Here is a 22,086-nt window from a genome sequence, read left to right as displayed (position 1 = left end):
TCCCACTCCAAGCAATCTGAATGCCAATTATATTCAAACAGCAGTGTAAGCAGCAACCAGCTACAATCACTAGAATGATGATGGCTGTTTGATTATTATCACCCCCATCAGCCACTTGCAGAATTGGAACATCTGCCTAGTGCATTGGTGGCACTTTTATTCTTTTGCAGAATGAAATTATGAAACAGTAACTCAAGGCAAGACATCCAAGACATCCCAAGAACAACTGGATAAACAAACAAATGAAAACCTACCATCCCCCTTTAAAGAACCAAATGTCAATTTTGTTCCACCTTTCTTGCTGCAAAATAATTTTTTGGCCTTCATGGCACCACACAGAGAAGGAACAAATATATTAGTATGTAGAGAGCTTCTGTGGTGTGATGGCTAAGAGACTGAACTATGAACCAGAAGGCTCTTAATTCAAAGTTTCTCAAACATGGGGCTGTTACTTACTTTGCTTACAAGGTTGTATTCTGAGTATGGGCTAAATTCCCATATGTCCCCTCACAAGCCAACAGGGGCTGTGTGTGTGTGTTTGTTTTTTTAAAAAAATATGTTTCCTGATCTCTGGTTGAATGACTAATAATGTATGTGACGTATTTTCATCATTGGAAAGCACTACATACATGTTACTACTGTTACTACAATATGAACCAAGCATGATTTCCTTGGTTAGTTCTTCTCTGATCCAGAATGTAAAATGAGATTCTGTATGTGAATAATTTGTGTTCATGCTGACATGGGTTACTTTTTATTTAAAGGTTAGCCCCCTTACGCGTGATTAAACACTCATTGATTGCAATGAAGTATGTGGTGTGACCACCCATCTGAGTGGTCTTTCTTTCTTTCTTTCTGGTATGAAAAAATGCATTTGGTAGAATGAAGGTGAACATTTGAGAGTTTAATTTTTTGTGTCAGTAAGGGAGAACATTTAAATGAAAAGCCAAGCAAATTATGCACAAATTGAAAACCTTGCTCTGCTGAAGCCATAATAATGCCAGACTAACTGCAGATCATCATCAGAGGGTGGACATATCTATTTTTCAGCTAATTCAGATTCAGCCTTTATGAAATGCAAAATACTGTATGGTTTCAAAGGAATTTCTTCAGTGGTTCAATGTGGCCCAGCTACTGCTGTACAATTAGATCCTACCCATCAGATGAGGAAAGTGTGGCTCTCCAGGTATTGTTGGATGGCATCTCCAGTCATCTTTCATTATTGGTTATGATGGCTACGGCTAATGAGAGCTGAAGTCCAACAGAATCTGAAGGGCTAAGCATTCATGATCGCTGTCATACCTCATAAAGAAAACATGCACCCCTTGACTTTTCCTATCTTATACCATGGTTAAAAATAAAGGAGGGCATGTCCTCTGTTGCATCCACTCATGTTTACTGTCTTTTGGCATATAAATCAGTTAAATAGGAATATAGTTTATTACCTTTTTTCATTCAGGGGAGTTCTCAAAGTGTATTGTCGTTCTCTATCAAAGATGTTAGAAAAATGAATAACACCTATACTTTTTCCAGGTTGTTTTTCAGATGTATCACTCATGTAACAATCCCAGTATTCAAATAGCAAGAGAAAAATGTAGAAAGTGAACATGACATGGGCTGTTTTGTTTGCAGGTAGAAGAAGGTGCTTTTGTGAAGGAGAGGTTTGATGAGCTTTGCTGGACATTGACAGCAAAGAAGAATTACAAGCCAGACCGGAATGGGAACAGTGTTGTATCTCATGAAGATGCCTTCAAGCTGTGGTGTCTCTTTAATTTCTTATCAGAAGACAAGTACCCTCTTGTTATGGTGCCAGATGAGGTATGATTGATTTTAAATTATTTTCTTTCTTGTGGTGGTTGTGTTTACTCTAAAGAACTAGTCACACCAAATGATAACTGGTTTAGCAATATGACTGTAATCAAACCAAACATATTTGTATGGTAATTGGCTTAGCAATATGACTGTAATAACTATGTAAAACCCAATTAATGAGCATCAAATATAGGGAACTGGTTTTCTTCTTTCTGCATCGAGCTGTGCTAGCTTTCTGTATATAGATTTACATATCTGTACTATGCATCCTCTCACAAATGGTGACACTACTCAAGATTGCACATGGATATCCAAATGATGGTTTTTGTAAACTAGAAAAACCGTCTACATTTCAACCTCCTGTACATCCCCATGCAAACAATCATGAAAATTAGTTTCTATAACCCTATTTTCTTTGTGACATTTATGGATAAGAAGCCCCGGTGGTGCAGTGGTTAAATGTTGGTACTGTAGCCACAATGTTGTGATTGTGATCCTGGGATTCCAGGGTTGATTCAGCCTTCCATCCTTTTGTGGGTTGGTAAAATGAGTACCCAGCTTGTTGGGGGCAATTGGCTTACATGTTGTAAACTGCTTAGAGAGTGCTTAGTTCAGTATGAAGCAGTATAGAAATGTAAAGTGGTTATTTGCTTGCTACTCTGTGTAAGAATTATAACAATAATTTAGTACAGATTAGATCTACATTTCTATCTTCATGTCCCAATTAAATGTACTGTTCTCTCCTTTGGAGGTAGTTCTGCCTTGTGCTTTTAAAATGCATTATTTTGGGGTGCAGCCAAACTGGTATACTTGTCAGAGGACTGCAGGAAGCTGCCTCCTGTTTCGTCTACCTCAATATTCTCTATGCTGACTGGTAGAGACTCCTCAGCTTCTTCTGAAACTGTGTATGGAAGGTCCAGAGATTGAAAACAAAACTTCCTGCTTTACAAATCATGTGCTCTATTATTGAGCAAAGAAGAGAACCATTTGTCACTATAATAGTAATCTTTGTGTGCTTCCATGTGTGCTACTCCATCAAAATTAGAGGCTTATTTGGTTTACAAATGCTGAATTTGCAGATTTGCACACATCCAGTGCAGTTTGCCAAACAGGTCAATGTAGGTTCAGTGGACAGATTAGTCTCTTTGCAGTGTGCATCAACTCCACATGTATTCATTAGTAATTCAGTTTTATACTAGTTTTGCATTAGTAAGAAAAATAAATTTTAAAATCTGTACAACGTTTGTAATTAAATACTGTACATATTTTGAACAGAGTATGCATTTCTAAATGTATTTTCTCTCAAAGTATGCTGTTCTGAGAATAATCTTGCAAGAAACAAATTAAAATACATTATGGTACCTTTCTTTTTTCTTTTTTGAGATGAAAACAAACCCAAAAGCATATTGTGCATTCAGGCATTAGTCTGGGAGATGCAGATCAGGTTGGTTCACTTTGAAATCACCATAAATCCCTAGTATATGGGCACGGTAGGATTGGAGAAGTTTGAGATAAGACTGTGAAGTAACTGGATTCTAGCATCACACGTATAGGCCAGGTTTGACTTTTGCTGAAAGAGATTTGTAGGATTGCAAAAGTGAAAACTGTACAGGGCTTCTACATCTTTAATAGGTTTGCAGAAGAAAGAATTTCATCAGTTGTTGCTGATCACTACGAATTCATTCTGACAAACCTATTAGTAGAGAAATGGACAATGCATCTACCTTGTGGCAGGCAACTGTCAGGATTGGGGTACACATTGGTCTGCATTCACACTGTTATTACTTCTCTGAACCATGAACAGAAGAAAAATAGTTCCCCCACAATAGCCAGTAGCATTTTTAAACCTCTGAGGGGGCATATAGTTGGCCATTTTGCCACATTTCCAAGTGTTTTGCCACCTTTGCCTTGTTGAGGCCTCTGCAGACAAGGACTGGCAGACCTTCCTGTGCCAGTCTTGTCCTGTTTTGAAGAAAGGCTAGTACAGGTCCAAAAAGAGCCTTTAAAAATCTAAGAACAATGATAGGTCCCCCAAAACTGTGGCAAAATGTCAATACACCCCCTTGTAAATGGCCATAGGTTGTATATGGTGTACATTCTACACTTTGCCAAGTTTTGTCTACATGTGTGAATGAACAACTCTTGGGCTACAGATTTACCATCTACTAAGCAAGTGAACAAGAAAGCGAAGTGTGGTATAGAGGTTTGAGCGTTGGACTTTGACTCTGGAGACCATGGTTCAAATCCCAGCTCAGCCATGGAAACCCACTGGGTAACCTTGGGCAGGTGACATTTTCTCAGCCTCAGTGGATGGCAATGGCAACCCCCTTTGAAGACATCTCCCAAGAAAATCCTGTGATAGATTCACTTTAGGGTCGCCTTAAGTCGGAAACAACTTGAAGTCTCACAACAGCAACAAAAGCAAGTGAACAAGTCAGTTTGTAAGGGATGTAGAACAGTGACCGGGACCTGGGAAGCAAGAGGCTTCCATCTAAGCTAATCATGCAAAAACAAATGAACAAAAAACAGAAAACAAAGAAACAATGCCTCTTTTAAATATAGTTTGTGCTTTAGTGCAGAGGCAAGGCAACCTGTAGATCTTGATCTAATTTCAAAAGCTTTATGCTAGCAATTGGTTCAAATTTTTTTCAAGAACTACTTCTTCCTTCCTCACCAGCTCTCTTGGGGTGGAAAAGAGGGTGAGGATGGAGGTAGGAAAGAGAGAGAGAGAGAACCTCCTGTACCATTAATGATTGTGGAGAAGAAGTAATTTCAACAAGCCTTGGCTTGTCACAGACCTTGGTAATGCCAGCTGAAAGTTTTTCTTTTACAGTTGGTATTGTGTTTGTTGTTATTGCTGATGCTACTTTAGTGTGTGCTGGGAGGGAAACCAGTTCTTGAGTGCTATGATCAGGTGTGGGATGTCCATGTGATTTTCATTTCAAGACTTAAAAAAGGAAAAGGTTTTTGGGAATGGATATAAACCTTCTAAATTGCTTATGTATAAATCTGAAACAAAGGGTTAATTACAATCAAGGAATGTTGCTTGGTCAAGCAAAACCACTAATAACAGTAATAATCTCTAAATTCCAAAAGGCATGTTGGAAGGAGGGAGGTTTCTTTTGTTTCCTAGTCAAGGCAAAATCTCAGTCAGGTGGTTTGTAAATCTTCAGAATGGGACTGAAACCCCACTCATATTGACCCTAAAGCCTTTGAATGCCTACACAGAGAGAAGTACACCATGCAGGGTCTATCATGTCCACTTCTATCACACATCAGCTGACCCTTGTATGCTGCTGTCAACTGGTCTTACTCAACCCCACCCCCTCCCCACTTCTCTTCAGGAGAAAAACACATTGCATGCACATATACTTACCAGCTACACTTCCTCTTCCTCACCAAGACATTTCCTGTTCATCAGGATCTTGAAAAAAACTGAGCAGCCTTTCTTACTTAACCACTGTTTGGAGTTCAGCATCAGTTTAATTTTATATTGAGTAGACAGTCGTACTCCAGGACCATGATGAGTCTGAGCAACTCCATTTACTGCTGCCATCATCCTGTTCCTGGGATCTCCCTCATCTCTCCATTTTTCTGTGCCAACCCTCCCTGCCTTCCACTGCAGGGTGTGTAGAAATTTACTCTCCTTCCTTGTTTATGGGTTGGACTGAACTGTGGTTTACCTTACCAAGGCAGCTCAGGAGGCAACACAATGTGTGCAACAGGGATAGGGTATCAAGGGGCTTTGGGCAGTGGCACAGAGTGAGATGACTACCTTAGGCAGTAAATTTGGAGTGTTATGAAAGGGCAGGAAAATTGTTATTTATTTTGTCATTGCATTTTGCTGTTGTTGCTGCCAAGAATGGGAAGAAATGCTTGCAGGATTTTGCCTTTGTTGCCAAAACTACTTGGGATATTATGCACCCACAACTTTGAGAGGGTGAAGAGTGGGACAGACAGATTGTTACTCCACTTCTGGAACCAGTATGTATTGGTCCTTCCTGCCTGGCAGGAGTGGATCCTGAAGACATTGTGAGGAGCATTAGATTTGTTGCGGCTACACTTTCTCCCAGTAGCAAACACTTCTATGTATTCCACTACAGTTGATTCCAGTGGAGCTGGAAAAAATATCTAAAGGAGTGCACTTAGCTCAGTGGACGCATGATTGAGCCTAAGGGGCTTGCCATTTGCTTAACCATGCTACCAAGCCTGTTTGGTGGTATAATATAACCATTGCCTAATTAAGTGCATAGGTCTGGAAAAGGATAGTAATAAAAGAATAGATTCTAGGAGATGAACAATGTGGTCCTATTCATATTTACAGGTCTTGTTGAATTCAATTGACTTTATACAGTACTTCCAGATGGGTGGGAATAAGATTACCACCTTAGGATGTATCTAGAGAGTTTTCCATATCACAAAAGATGGTGTAGAGGGAAGTGCCAAAATCACCTTTTCTTCCAGGACATACTTATGCTTACTAAATGAAATTGGATGTGTGAAGTGCATAGGCAATGTCAAACATCTTCTAGCTCTTGTTGGCTCTGTAGAGTCAAACGTAACATAACTGGGCCTAAATTATATTGTTAGTCCTACCTAGAATCAATTATTCAGTTGGATTCATCTATGTGTCAACTTACATTCAACAATTAACTGAATGGGTCTACTCTAGTTGGGACTAACCCACAGGATTCCAGCCTTGGCGTGTATGAAGCAGAAGCATTGGAAAAGTATTTCCATCCCTTTAACTTAGTTCAGTCTTGATTTGCCCAATGTTTTATTGCCCTAGGCACATGGTTTAAATTATGCAAATATATGGAGAACTGCCCTGGCTTGCCAGGCAAGAAAAAGTCCAGATAGCACTAAAAGATGGAGACAGGTTGGCAAGAAGTTAGATCAATACTAACTGCTTTATCACACTAGGGGGCAAACAGGATTTAAACAAGAGTGAAACTAGAGAAAACCAGGAAATGTCATGTGATAAACATCAAGCCTTTCCTGGTTTTCTTTAGTTTAACTCTCATTTACGATAAATCCTGTTTGCCCCCTAGTGTGATAAAGCAGTTAGTTACATTAGTATGTGAGCAGAAGCATTTTTGGCTTCTGCAACCCAATTTGAAATGAAAATACTGTACAAACCTGGTAGAAGAACCTTGCATACAATCTTGTGCTGGCTTCTAAAAATAGGAAAAAATAATTGCATGGTTTCATTATTATATGCCTCAGATCTGTGGTCAACAATAGCAAAAACTGGATCCAGGACTAGCTCCAGGTATTTGAGGGTTCTTGAAGAACATTCCCACAAAGGAAGCTCTCTTTTAGGAATCATCTGTCATTAGTACCTCTTCATCCTCTTTCTCCTCTTCCTGCTGTTCTTATCACCACTGTTGTCAGGACCCAAGCAAGAGGTAGATGAACAAGCAGATGATAAAGAAGAGCAAGACCAGGTGCACTTGTCAGCAGCCCTTTCTACAACCTTTGGGGTATGGTCTGTTGACAAAGTCCCAATGCTACTTGCTCTTAATGCCAGTCGTGTATTCTAGCTTTTCATCCACTTGGTCTGACCTACACTCTATCACTGAATTTTTGACTAGCTATCAGGATACAGGCAGCAAATCAAACTTAATTCTTGGTTTTAACTCTAGCCTCTGAAAGACAGGTACTTTCAAAAACCAACCCAAGTAAATAAATCTGAAAAACTTTGAGGGTTTTTTGTCTTTTGTGTGTGTGTGTGTGTGCACACATTTTTCTTCTATAATTTGTGTCCCTCGTTTTTTGTCCCTTTCCCCTTCAGATCTTGGATCACCATGATTACATTCATCTCAACACAGTATTCAAGAAGTGTCTCCTTAGCACCAGCAGGAAGTATTAATAGTAATTCGTATTAGGCCATTGTTGGTGTCTATTCCACAACTTTTGACAAATAGTGATTCTTCAGAATCCTGCTTTTGTCTTGACAGTTATAGTAATTATTTTACAATAAAATATTAATTCATATGATTGATAATGATGTCTATCAATGATTATTATGAAGACATTTTTTTCTGGAACATCCATATTAGAAAATGTAAAGGTATATCATGTTTCTTCATATTTTGTTGTCTATTCATAAGGCTATACAATTGTTATTATTTATTTATTTATTTATTTATTATAATCCAAATAATATAAATAATCAACATAAGTGAAAAGCCACAAAACCATAAAAGTAGTGAAAAACAGTCATTGGGATGAAAAAAAAATGCATTTTAAAAGCTTGGGAATATAAAAAACCTTTGTTTATCAAAAGGACAAATATGTAAAAGCAAGCAACATCTGTAGGAAGAGTGTTGCAAAAATGGGATGTCACTACTTAGGCCTTTTCTCTGGTAGTTATGTCCATTGCCTCAAATGGTGAGAACTTCCACTAGAAGCCTGCCACTGAAGACTTTAATATATGTGTAAGTATATATGGAGGTGGGCAGTCCTTAATTCCATGATCCTAAATCATGAACATTTTTAAAGATCAAAACCGGTATATGTATCGAACCACAGACTGACTGGGGGTAGGTGAAACTGGCACAGCATTGGCACATGTCCAGTCTAAACTGCCCTCAAAGGCAACTCCACATATCACACATTACATTATACTGTGCAGTTTGAGATAGAAATAAGCACAAAGTCAAAAGGAGGTGCTGTGAGTGGGGTGGGGGAGGTAGGTATAAAGCAATTCTGTAAAATAAACTTCTCTATGAGAAATTAGAATAAATTGAATCAGAAAAGGCCTTTGAAGTGAAGTACCAGATGCCCCCAAGTAAAACAAAAAGTATATGAGCAGCATGGTGTAGTGGTTTGAGTGTTGGATTAGGATACTAGGTAACCTGGGTTCAAATTCTTGCTCAGCCATGGATACCCACTAGGTGACCTTGGGCAAGTCACACTCTTTCAGCCTCAGAGGAAGACAAAGCCAACCCCCTCTGAACAAATTTAGCCATGAGAGCTCCATGATAGGTTCACCTTAGGGTCGTCATAAGTCAGAACTGACTTGAAGGCACACAACAGCATATGATCCGAAAGGGGCTGCAACTGTTTCCTGGAATTGAGAGGCTGTAGTTGGCTGAAGATCTTTGCTAACCTCCCCCATTTCTTTCAGGTGGAATATCTCCTGAAGAAGATCTGCACAGCCATGAGCATTGAGCTCAACAGTGGAGAGTTGGATGACTACTACCTTTCTCAAGAGACCCAGCAGCAAAGTGGTTTGACAGTTTGGCAATTCCTTGAATTGGTAAATTCAGGCCGGTTCCTCCGAGGAATAGAGCGTGAGGCCATCAGTATGGCCATTGAAGAGGTCTACCAGGAGATCATTGGGGATGTATTGAAACAGGTAAAGAACTCTTCCATTGTTTGAAATGGAGATAAATGCTTTGCTAGGGTATGTTGAACATTTAGCTTGGTGTTTCTCAAACTGTGGGTTGGCGAACTCTGCACACTTTTCAGCAGAGATCAGTGTTGCAACCTGCCCATGAGAAGGAGGGAAGTATGAAAGAAACTAGCAGTGAATTGTCCTTTCTTCTGCTCTTCTCCTTCCACATGTCATTCACACAGACTCAGCTTGACTGAATTCACAGGGTTGTTTTGAGGATAAAGTAGGAAAGAGGAGAGCCATGTATGCCACCTTGTGTTCATTAGAGAAAAGGCAGGACAGAGGTGTGACAAATAAATTAGGAAATACCTATGGCAAAGAATTTAGCAATTTTTTAAAAAAAGTGTAAATATATGTAAATTCAAAATCGTATCAGTAACTGGTAAGTGATAATGCCAAACTCCTCTTTCATCTGCCACCATTTTGTAATGGAGAGGGGCTAAAGTATTTTCATCTCTGAAAATTTGATAATCACTGTTTTTTTGTGGGTTTTTTGGACTATGTGGCTGTGTTCTATGCGTGACAGCTACATATTCCCCTCCTTTCTGGAAAAATTGTGAACGTCATTGCAGAAATAATACCAATGAGGAAATAGACCCTTCTGCTAACTGAACTGCACAAAGAGGAAGGAAAACAAGTCAGCATCCCTGAGACCCACATGCCAGACAAGTTAACTTGTTCTGTTAGTCCAGTTGACACAGATGTGGCACACTTGGATTCTTTTGTGACATAAATCTTTGTTAGGGACAAAGGTCTTTGGTACTTTTTTTTTATATACAAAGTATCTACCTCTCTCCCTAATCCCCATCTTTGTTGGAAGCAGGGCTATCTATGGAAGAAAGGTCAATTGAGGAGGAACTGGTCAGAGCGATGGTTCACCCTAAAGCCCAGTGATCTCTCTTACTATGTGAGTGAGGAACGAAAGGAGAAAAAGGGGAGCATTTCTCTGGACAGAAATTCCTGTGTGGAGGTAACCTAACATACTAGAATTTTGTAACGAGTAGATCCGGGGAAATTTGATGATGCAATACCGAATCAAATTTCTCCCTACATTTACTCTGATCGAATCTCTCCGTGGCAATTTAACCCTGTTGAAATTCACATTACCGTTTGTATTGATTTAAAATGGAGCCAGATATCTATCATTCTTGGTTGTTTTTTAAAACTCTCAATTAAATGATGCGCACCTATGTCACACTGTTTGGACAACCCCCCTCCTCCCGGTCAGCCTTGGAGAATGGCAATCGCAAGCTTCTGAGAACAACCCTTAGCAAGAGACTCTGGGATAAGTTAGCCTGGGGGGAGGGGAGTCACACTCTCTCAGCCAAGGAACCGTCACAGGTTTAAATATGGGGTATAAATTCAATATAATATATGTGCAAGAGCTTTAGTTTGCACCAACTTGGGAGCAGAGTCTGTTGTGGTTTTATTTCTTTGGAAAGAGGGGAAAAGACCCCCTAACCCCAGCCCCACTGATATGGTGTGTTTTTTTTTAAATGTCAAGCAAATCATGAGCACCTTTGTCATACCAATGACACGATTATTTAAAGGTGCTGTCTACTGTGGCCATGCAATAGCAAAGATGTGCATAAACTGTCAATTTGTTTCTTTAAGTACACCATCTAATAATGTTCCCAGGAGAACCCCCTCCCTGGCTATGGCAGGAAGAGAGCAAAGTGGTAGGCATGATCCGCCTCCTGCACATTAACCCCTCCCTTCCTGTGCTCCGAATTGAATCGACAGTAAGTTCCATTTGCGGCTGGTAAAAAAAGACCAGTTCTTTTGAAAAGACACACTGAAATCCCCAGTTCCAAAAGAACCTGGTGAAGGGGATTTGCACACACACACCCTGGAATTTGAGTTGAGAAAAACCAATGCAAGTGTGAATGATCCCCTTTTAAACTGATTTGCAAACCGGTTTATAACATAGTCTGAACAGCCCCTAATTAAAGCTTAAAGTTGTTGTGGAAAAATGAGTCATTTCCATCTTAGGTTGGTGATAATACATATTGTGTGTTACATTGATTTAAGTGGGTTATAGCTGAGGGGGAGGTTCTAAGCCCTTTTCTTCTTTCCTAACGTAAAGATCATACCTGACAAAGATGGGAAACGGTGTATGTTCTGCGTGAAAACAGCTTCAAGGACATATGAAATGAGTGCCTCAGACACCAGGCAAAGGCAGGAGTGGACGCTTGGTGAGTACTTTGGTGCCACTGTTGCACTTTTGAGCTGTTGCTCTTTGAAAGGCAGGTTTATTTCCTACCATTTTGGAGACTTCCTGAAATGAAGAGGTTAAATTGTAAGTAGCCAGGCTAGCAGCAGAAGCCTCCCTGCTCTTTAATCAGCCTACATTAATGGATTGCCATCTCTCAATGTAACTTGAATAACAAAAATAATATGAGTTGCCAACATTGTTTTAAAAAATATAAAAACTTCCCATGATTTGTTTTTAATGTTGCTCTTGCTGCTGTTTATGATAGGGGTGCAGATTATTTTAATAAGGTCTCCTGTGGGATCTTGGTTTTCTTACTAGTTGATGGTTGAAGCTGTCGGAAACAGGATACTGGATAACTAGGTGGAACCATTCTGGTATTTCATATAGGTGTATAGGGGGCAGGACTGTGATTCTCTATTTTCATACAACAAAGGATTTATGGTCTTTGTAGTACAGCTAGAAAGCCTGGTTTCTACCTTAGAAAGCTTTTAGCACAAAGAAGGCCAAGAGCCCAACAAGCCTAAATGTCTGGATCACAAAGGTGGTGAAATGTTACAAATTTCATTTATTTAAGTATTCAAAGAACATTTTAGCAACTTGGAAGTGAATTAGGATCTGAATGAATTAGAAGTTTAAGTGAGCTGGAATGTTTTTGCCTGGCTTTAAAAGAATGCTTTTCTTCTCACTTGACACCAGGTAAGCCTCCTTTGAGAGGCTGTTCCAAAGCGGGGTAGCACCACTGATAAGGACCCCTCACTGATGAAAAGGGTGGCATTTTGAAAAAGGTCTCAGTAAATGTCATAAAGAGATGGGATGGATGCCTGATATGTTAGAATCAATATGCAAAAGGATCTTGTAGCACATTTGAGATAAACTGAAAGAAAGAAGTTGATAGCATGAGCTTTTGTAGACTTGAGCCTACTTCCTCAGGTAAAAGTAGACTCAAATCAATGAAAGCTCATGCTACCAACTTCTTTCTTTCAGTTAGTTTCAGAGGTGCTAGAGAGGATCCCTCTGCATACTGATATGGCAAAAGGCATTCCTCAAGGATTCCAACCCAGGCGGCAAGATGTACGATCCTTTCAGACATTTCTATCCCTTTCTTCTTTATCAGCTATTCAGATGGCAATTCGTCTCCAAGCTGAGGGCAAGAAGTCTCTGCACAAGGATTTAAAGCAGAAGAGACGGGAACAACGAGAGCAGCGAGAGCGCAAGAAGGCTGCCAAGGAGGAAGAACTGCAGCGCCTCAAACAGCTGCAGGAAGAGAAGGAGCGCAAGTTGCAGGAGCTGGAGCTGCTGAAGGAGGCTCAACGGCAAGCAGAGCTTTTGCTCCAAGAAGAAGAGCAGCAGCGCCAGCAGCAACATGAGGAAATGCAGAAGATGTTGGAGATACAACTAAGGGAAGCAGAACAGGTGTGTCCAAAAAGACAGAACCCAACAGGGCTCCCAGACCCATAACTAGACAAAGAGATCTGTTCAAGGAAAAGTAGGAATTAGAATCACATGAGATACGCAGAGGGTTTATTCAATTTCCTGACCTTTTTTTCCTGTGCAAAAAAATCCTAGAGATCTCTGCCTTGGGCATCCTGGTTCAGTCCAATTGTATCTCTTTGAAAGACATAAAGCAGGAGGATGTGCGCAATATGCCCCACAGGCAACATGCAGCACCCACACCCATTTTAGGACCATACTGTTCCTCCCTCATGCTGTTTCCACAATCCACGCTGTTCATATTGCACAACCTTCCCACTTTTCTTCCTTTCCTGTCACTTGGAAGAGGACATTCTGGCCTGCAGTTTTGCAGGAAGCTGCACTAAGAACCATTTAGTTACTGCTGAGTTTTGATGGTGGTGGTAGCCATAACAGTGGAGAGTCAGGCTATCATGTTACTTTGGGTGGGTCATGTGACCCACTCTTGAGATAAAGTGATCAATGATATGCTTTCCCTCAACTTAAGAATGGCCACTTACACTACTAAAGGAAGAGACATTGTCTTCACCAATATTTCAAGGCAATAAAGCAAGAAAACCTGTGATAATGCAGTGGAGAACTCATGATGTTATAATTCTCTTTCTGCTATACTTAGCATTTTTCCCTTCTGTGTTCACCTTTTTTTTAAAAAAAAACCTAGCTGCTCAGCAGTTGTAAGTGAAGACAACTGTTAGAGATTGCTATAGGAAAAAAGTTTTACAAATTGGGTTAAAATGAGTACAGGAACAGAGTTTTGAGTGTGTGTGAGAGAGTGTGTTATTCTCGTTTTATCACACCATGCTGTCATACCATCATAGAAGTTGTTTGGTCTCACTTTTGTCTCAGCCTTATTGCAGAACGTTGTGGTTCTCCTGGTTCTGTTGTTGGGAATATATTTTTTTTCATGCTGAAAACAATCCATGAATGACCAGGAATGTCTACCAACTACTGGGCTAAGCTGCATTTAACTAACTGCCACTGCCCTCTGCTGTTGACTGCTATGCACTCTATATGCTGATGACATTTTCTGTTCCTGTCTGCAGGCTCGTGCTTCCATGCAGGCTGAGATGGTTTTGAAAGAGGCAGAAGCAGAACGTCAGCGCAAGCGCATCATAGAACTAGAAGAAATGCAACAACGGCTTCAAGATGCACTGCAGCAGGAGGTTAAAGCTCGCCAGGATGAAGAAGCCGTGAGATATGCACAAGCTAGGTATGACTGATGAATGCCCAACTTCCTTCTTCTCTGGAAACAAAACTGAATCATAAACGCTAGAACTGAAAAGAAGGGTGGACCAGGGCAGCTTCATGATTGGTCAGGTTCCTTACCACCTACCTTGCCAGGAAAATCTATTAACACTCCTATGGCCAAGGTTTGCAACATCTGTGTTGACAATGCCTGTGACTTTCCAGGTCATTGTTACACATACTTCGATTACTGTTTATGGGTGACATTTGTCCAGAAATAGCTGATCTTTCTTCACCTTGTTTCTTTGTGCTGTATTCATTGCTTATTGGAAAAGTCTGGGACTAAAATTCAGGGACCAGAATCTGTGCCAGAACCATTACAAACACCCTCCCTCTACTGCCTCTCCTATCCAAAGCTATTTTCTCTAGTCTGTTCTGTTTCATGTTTTTGTCATCAGTGTGAATGCACTGAGTTCAGGTTCTTTTACTGAGTTCCTACATCAAGAAGCTCATAGTCTAAACATAGTGACAGAATGACAGTAGCAGAAAAATAGTAAAAGATAAAGGTAGTGCGTTGATATGAATGTAGGGGCAGTGCTCATCTCCGTTTCTAAGCCGAAGAGCCAGCGTTGTCCAAGGACTGCTCTGCTGTTACCTTCCCACTTAAGTGATACCTGTTTATCTACTTCCATTTGCATGTTTTCGAACTGCTAGGTTGGCAGAAGCTGGGATTACTGACAGTAGCTCATCCATCATGGAGCACTCAGGCCCCGAACTGCCAACCTTCTGATCTTCTGATCATCAGAATTGGTGTCTTAACCACTAAGCCACTGCATTCCTGGAAATTGTGAAAATGGAGGCAGTGTTAAATCAAAGAGGGGTGTGAATATCTATTTCAGTTACACATACTGAGGTTTAGCTACAGGGAGGAAAGAATATTAATGAGTTGTGTAAAAAACTTAATAGAAAAGGGGAGTTTTAAGAAGAGGTTCATACAAATTAAGGAGGTGGCAAGAGAAGTCAAGGGATAATGTGCATAATCAGGGTTACAGTTGGGGGGGCAGGGAAATGCCACATATAAATCAAGTAACTTTAAAGTGGCTGATGAGAACATCAAAATAAAGTTTTTCTCTACCTTGGCACAATAATAAATCAAATAGAGACTGTGGTCAAATCAGAAGAATACTGGGCTTGAACAGACAGGCCAAAATAAAGCTGCTTCAGGTCACTTTGGAGGTATGCTGTTTAAATGCTGTATGTGTCCTAAAAGACTAGAAGCTGTACCAAAGGACCGGAGTGCAGCTTTGGCGCAGCTTCTGGCCTCTTAAGATGTGTGTGTCATTTAAATAGCATACCTCCAAAGTGACCCAAAGCAGCTTTATTTTGGCCTGTCTGTTCAGGCCCTAAGACTTGGAAGGGCTGCTATAAGACAAATCTATAGCGCTAAATAAATAAAGCATAATACTCTCAAGTGTAAAGATACAGTGCACCCGCGTCATATGCGGATTTGAGCATACGCTCAAACTTGTGTAGAGCCACGCGGGAGTGTGTGGGGCGGCACATCCCATTAGAATGAATGAGGCGCACGCGTGCTGCCACGCCACCGCACCACCGCATGCACGAGCCCCATTCATTCCAATGGGGCTTGGGCATGCGTGGAATTCAACTTACACAGGGAGGTCCGGAATGGATCCCCCGCGTAAGCCGAGGGCGCGCTGTATTTCCTTAAATATTAAAGTCAGGATCATCCATGGTATAGTATTTCCAGTTTCTATGTATGGTTTTGAAAGCTGGACAGTGAAAAAAGCTGACAGGAAGTGAAATAAACTCATTTGAGATACGGTGCTAAAAAAGAGTTCTATACATACTGTGGACTGTCAAAAAGATGAATCAGTGGTTTTGAAAGCAAATCATGCTTGAACTCTTTCTAGAAGCCACAACTGAGGCTATCATATTTTGGGTATATGGTCAGACAGCATGGCATGTTAGAAAAAACAACATTTATTTTCTTCCTATCACTTTTCTTCACTGTCCAGCTTTCACGCCCATACATAGAAATGGGAGATACAGTCACATGGACAATCCTAACTTTGGTGTTCAATTTTTTTATGGCCCAGTACATACGGGCCCTTTGTGATGCCCTCATCACATGCTAGGGTTGCCTGAGGGCGGAGTGTCCACACGCCCCACAACCCTAGAATGTGACAATGGCGTAACAATGGCAGTGCCCAGTATACATGGGCACCACCATTGTTACATAAGCGCCACACAGCGTCCGCACAGCACTGTGCAGCACTTATGTAACCAGTGCGCCAGTGGCGCACTCATTATGCCGCCACCGCGGCTTTATAAGAACCCGCTTTTTGCGGGTTCTTTTTCTGCCAGCGGGAAGCTGAATGGTTTGGCGGCTGCGGCTTCCAACTGGCGGAAAAACAGGCACTGGGAGTCCACCCAAAATATATCGTCACACTTCAGAGTCTTGTCTAGTTCCTTCATAGCTGCCCTTCCAAGTCCTAGACTTCTTGTGATTTCTTGACTGCAGTCTCCATTCTGATTAATGATTGAGCCTAGGTATGGAAAATCTTGAATTATTTCAATGTCTTCATCATTTATTTTAAAGTTATGTAAATCATCTGTGGTCATTATTTTTGTTTTCTTAATATTCAGCTGTAAATCTGCCTTTGCACTTTCTTCATTGACTTCCTTTAGTAATCCTTCCAGGTCTTTGCAATTTTCTCCTAGTAGTATGGTGTCATTTGTATTGGTGATGCTGTTTTTAATCTGTATTGGTTTTAATAATTTTAATCTTCCTAGAACCCCAGTTTTAGAAAGAAAACAGGATATAAATGAATAATGTAATAAAAAGAATGACGAATGATTTTGATATCGCATTTGCCAATAGAAGTAAAGGTTGGCAAGATGAAAAACACTAAAAACAAGAACACAGCCATGGTGAGAGATGACTAGGTCATAATCTGGAATAGGGAATGGAGAAGAAAGGCCATACTTTCCAGTGTTGCACAATGGATCAATACTGGGAGTAAAGGAGAATGAGAATAAAGTGAAAGCTTTGCAAAAATGTAACCCAGGATAAAACACTTACCCACAAACTCCCTCCTTTCTGTGCCATAAGCAAGAATTCTTAGAATGGACGCAATGATCCACTTTTTTTTACACAGCAGAGCCTATTATTTTCATTCATAGTAACAACGATTGTTTGTGTATCCTGGAAATGACCTGGGGGTTAGATGATAAAACAGCTCACATTGCCAAGAGTTACTGACTCCTATGCAATTTTGCTAGGCTGCTGGCTGAAGAGGAGGAAAAATTGAAGCAACTGATGAAGCTGAAGGAAGAGCAAGAGGAATACATCATCAAGACTCAGCATGAAAAGCTGGTACTCAAGCAAGAGATGGAAAACAAGAGCAAATTTCTGGAAGAGGCCCAACAGCAACTAGAAGAAGTGAGATTTAACAGAGAGAGAATGGATCAAGATGTTATGGTGAGTGGTAGTGAAGGTGTCTCCAATTCACTTTGTCTCATAGAGCAATTTAATTATCTCAAGGATCCTTGCCTCCACAGAAACATATCATTTATCCTATTTTTCCTACTGCTTGCTAAACAAAATGTTAAAAGTGAAAAACAGTTGAGTGTATGCCTAAAAAATGATTCTGGTCAATATCTACTATTTTCAGCTATAGTAGACTCATTGAATCAGTGGGAACTTGACAAGTCAATACTTGAGTTCCATTGATTTGTAGTTGTACTCTTGTTAACACAAGATGTTGGATTTAGATATACTGTATAACTCTTTATAAGCTTAAATATGCAATCCCAGATTGCAACTGTTCTTAAAATCAGCCTTTCCCAACCTGTTGGCCTCCAAATGGGGATGATTAGAGTTGCACTCTGACACTTCTGGAAATGTGTACATTTTATTTTGAAAATACCTCAGGTTACTAATTTTTTTAGTGAACAAAAAGTAGTTTCCAGCTGATTCACACCACTCTTAAGGTTCACACTAATCAGACATGAGTACAATACTACCTTCATGTTTGTTTTCCATGATATTGTACTGTGAAGCATATGCCTATGATAAGGGAGGGAATATATTACCATCATAAGTAGTCATCCTTGATACTCTTATCTTCCATAAATTTGTCTGTTTTCCTTTTAAAGACATCTAAGTTGGTTGCCATTGCTACATCCTGTGAAACTTACTTCTGACCTTTTAGCTATGCATTATGTGAAGAAGCACTTCTGTCCTAAATCTCTCACCATGTATTTTCTCACTGAATGAACACAAATTCTAGCAGAATGAGTCAGAAGAATTATTTCAATATACAGGCATACCTCAGTTAATAAAGAAGTTCCTTTTTACAAAGTGTTTTTATGCCTGCCCAGTCGCCGTTTTCTCCCTTGTCTTGTCTATAGCCAGATGTATTATAGCAGCATTGGCATTGGGAAGATGGTGAAGGCAAGGTAGAGAAACACAGACTTTCAGTGCTTGGTTGCAGCAGAGTGTCTGCAGTAAACAATGCAATAAAGCTTGAGCTGCAAAAAAAATGGGATTCCACTTTAGCTGAGCCTATTATAGCCATTTGTGCCTGCTTACAACAGGCCAGCATAGTGTAATGGTTTGAGTATTGGACTAGGACTCTGGAGATCCCGGTTCAATTACCTGCTTGGCCATGAATACCTGCTGGGAGACCTTGGGCAAGTCACACTCTCTCAGCCCTAGAAAATCCCATGACAGGTTTACCTTAGGGTTTCCATAAGCTGGAAACAACTTGAAGTCATACAATAACAATACAACAAGTAAGGTAAAAAGCAGCTACCTCCAGAATCTCTTACTGAACAGGCATAAATAGTAAGCTTTCAAGTAGTTTCTAGAGGGTTCAAAATATTTTTGTTTATTTATGCAAGGCTACCTGATTAGATTGTTTCACTTCACATGTATATATTATTAGTTTTGAAAACCAAGTTTATTGCAATATGTCAAAGTCTCATTTTTTTTGTAGTGTAGGAACACTAAATTTTCTGTTTAAATAGTAATGCCTAGCAACACATCTACTTGGTTAAATGAGGTGTACTTGTATCATCCAGGTGCTCTTTTTTCATTCCTTTGATTGTGTTGAAAGCGTTCAAAGGCTACCTAAAGTAACCTCCTAACCAAAGCAAGATAATTCTTATTCTTCTGCTATGTACATTCATCATTCACCGTCAGATCACCCAATGCAACCTAGACCAAAGAAATCCACTAGTAGATAATGGTTATACCCTAGAGAGATACAGCCCCAATCTGAGCAGTGTCTGTGATGATGCTACATGGGGCTATGTTTTGAATGCTGCTTCATTGGTACTTCTAAAGCTATGACGCCCAGCAAACAGTTGTAAATGCTTGTGTACATGGAACACCCCTGTCCACGGGTTTTTACTAAGGGCTCAGTAGTGCTTAAAGTGCTCCATTCCTCACTGTTTCTTTGTAATGGAAGTACTCTATGAGAAGCTTTAAAAAAAAACCCACTCTAAGGAAAAAAAACAAACCTACAGTCATTTAGTAGGTAAAGGTAGTCCCTTGACATGACTGTCTAGTCATAACCGACTGTAGGGGGTGGTGCTCTTCTCCGTTTCTAAGCCAAAGAGCCAGCGTTGTCTGAGGTCTACTCTGGTAGTCATATGGCCAGCATGACTGCACTGAACACTGCCACCTTCCCACCAAAGTGGTACCTATTTATCTACTTGCAAACTACTAGGTTGGCAGAAGCTGGGACTAGTGACGGGAGCTCACTCCATCATGCAGCACTTGGATCTCAAACTGCCAACCTTCCAATCATCCAGTCGTCAGAATCGACGTCTTACCCACTAAGTCGCTGCATCCCCTAACAGTAATTTAGTATCTTTAAAACTGCAGAAAGCACCTCATCCACATGAAATGCTAAGTCAGCATAGTTTTTTGTCCATTTAATTTTTAAAATTATTTTACAATTATACATAACATACTGTCGTCATTTCATAATTCTTATTATATACATAAAAATTTTAATTCATGTGATGTTTCACATAATATTACATAAATATAAAGAAAAAGTACTATTTACTTATCACACTTCCCATGTTCTTCTGACATTAAGTCCCCTTGATTTGTTTTCCAAGATATTTACCCTGTTTGTCTTATTATATTTTATTTTTCCCTTTAAATTCCATAAAGAAAAAGGTTATCTCGACTCTCATACCATAATCCCATTTCTGCCTAATATCATAACTTTTCCCTAAGTACTTGCTTTGTTACTACCATCTATTTTTGCAAAATTCGATTATGGGAAACCTCTATTTTTTTCTTTTTGATTCAGCCACGCAGTTAATCTATCCACCTCTTTCATTCCCAACAGTTTCAAAAGTCATCTATCATTGGCAATTCTTGTTTTTTCCATACTTGCGCAACCATTATTCTGGCAGCTGAGACCATATATATGTAGTAAAATGCTCCACCATTTCCTTTCTATTTGGGGAGGCATTTTATTTAACATACAGTATTTAATAAGTAAATTTTGGGGCTGAGTTTGAATTTCATTTTCCAAATGTTCTGTATCATAATACAGTCAGCCTTTCTTATACACGGATTTTTTATACACGGATTCAAGCATACACGGTTTGAAAATGTTCCAAAACAGTATAAATTTACCTTGATTTCCCATTTTTATAAGGGACACCATTTTGCTATGTCATTATATTCAATGGGACTTGAGCATACATGGATTTTGTTATACACGGGGGATCTTGGAACCAAACCCCAGCGTATAACAAGGATCCACTGTATGTACTTTCTTCTAAAAGGTTTTTAATTTTGGACATCTCCACCATATATAATACCAGGATACCACATTCTGTTTACACTTCAACATTTATTTGAGTCTGTGCTATATGTTTTAGCAATTTTTGATGGAATTAAATGCCATTTATGCTCCATTTTCCAATAATTTTCTTTCAAATCTTGTGATTTAGTAATTTTTTGGTTTTTTCTCTCATCAGTTCCCAGCTGTTCATATCAATTACTCTCCCTATATCTGTAGCCCATTTTATCATTGCATCTGTGGTTGGGTCCTTTTTTTCTCTCTCTTTTTCTCTGTTCAGAAGCCCTTTGTATAGTTTTGCCATCTTCTTTCCTTCTGGTCTTAGTAGGATGTCATTAAATCCATCTTTGTCTTCTTCAAATCCTTCCAATTTATCATCCATTTAAAATCTTTCCTTTAACAGAGTATATAAGAATCAATGTAAGTTAGGGTCTATACATTGCAGATCATCAATAGAATAATAGAATCATAGAGTTGGAAGAGACCACAAGGGCCATCCAGTCCAACCCCCTGCCATGCAGGAAATCTAAATCAAAGTATCCCCAAAGGATGGCCATCCAGCCTCTGTTTAAAAACCTCCAAGGAGGGAGATTCCACTACACTCCGAGGAAGTGTGTTCCACTGTTGAACAGCCATTACTATCAGGAAGTTCCTCCTAATGTTGAGGTGGAATCACTTTTCCTGCAGTTTGCATCCATTGTTCCGCATTCTAGTCTGTGGAGCAGCAGAAAACAAGCTTGCGCTTTCTTCAATATGACATCCTTTCAACAGGGCTATCATATCACCTCTTAACCTTCTCTTCTCCAGGCTAAACATACTCAGCTCCCTAAGTCATTCCTCATAGGGCATGGTTTCCAGACCCTTTAACATTTTAGTTGCCCTCCTTTGGACATGCTCCAGTTTCTTTGTACTTTGTTTTCTGAGAATGTCCTTGTATCTTAACCATTTACTTAACAAACTCCATCTTCCAAAAAAGGCCTCATGAAGAGATATCCATAAAGGATTTTTCTATTCGTCTTTCTCTTGAATTCATTCCAAACTTGTATTAAAGCTTATCTTATAATGTGGTATTTGAATTCTTTATGCACTTTTACTTTATCATACCACATGTTGCCATGCTATCCAAAATGGTTATTGAAGCCTTCCAA

At 39.8% G+C, this 22,086-nt stretch overlaps 1 protein-coding gene across 3 annotated transcripts in view; it reads left to right on the top strand.

Annotated features, from left to right (window-relative positions):
• Positions 1-22,086, top strand: part of DEF6 (DEF6 guanine nucleotide exchange factor) — a 29,373-nt gene that overhangs the window by 5,272 nt on the left and 2,015 nt on the right. The window contains exons 1-8 of one of the 3 annotated variants that reach the window (XM_042463924.1): positions 1,680-1,818; positions 7,607-7,885; positions 8,945-9,175; positions 10,038-10,184; positions 11,301-11,409; positions 12,544-12,842; positions 13,943-14,109; positions 17,388-17,586. In XM_042463924.1, coding sequence (XP_042319858.1) covers positions 7,832-7,885; positions 8,945-9,175; positions 10,038-10,184; positions 11,301-11,409; positions 12,544-12,842; positions 13,943-14,109; positions 17,388-17,586 — 1,206 coding nt within the window. In that variant the 5' untranslated portion in view covers positions 1,680-1,818; positions 7,607-7,831. Of the gene's footprint in view, positions 1-1,632; positions 1,819-7,606; positions 7,886-8,944; positions 9,176-10,037; positions 10,185-11,300; positions 11,410-12,543; positions 12,843-13,942; positions 14,110-17,387; positions 17,587-22,086 lie in introns of those variants that run through there. The other 2 variants (XM_042463921.1, XM_042463923.1) reach the window with 2 other exon arrangements.

This window comes from Sceloporus undulatus, chromosome 4, assembly GCF_019175285.1.
Source record: "Sceloporus undulatus isolate JIND9_A2432 ecotype Alabama chromosome 4, SceUnd_v1.1, whole genome shotgun sequence".
NCBI classification, from domain to species: domain Eukaryota; kingdom Metazoa; phylum Chordata; class Lepidosauria; order Squamata; family Phrynosomatidae; genus Sceloporus; species Sceloporus undulatus.
The sequence above is the reverse complement of the archived record's forward strand: the minus strand, read 5'-3'. Positions and strand labels throughout refer to the sequence as shown.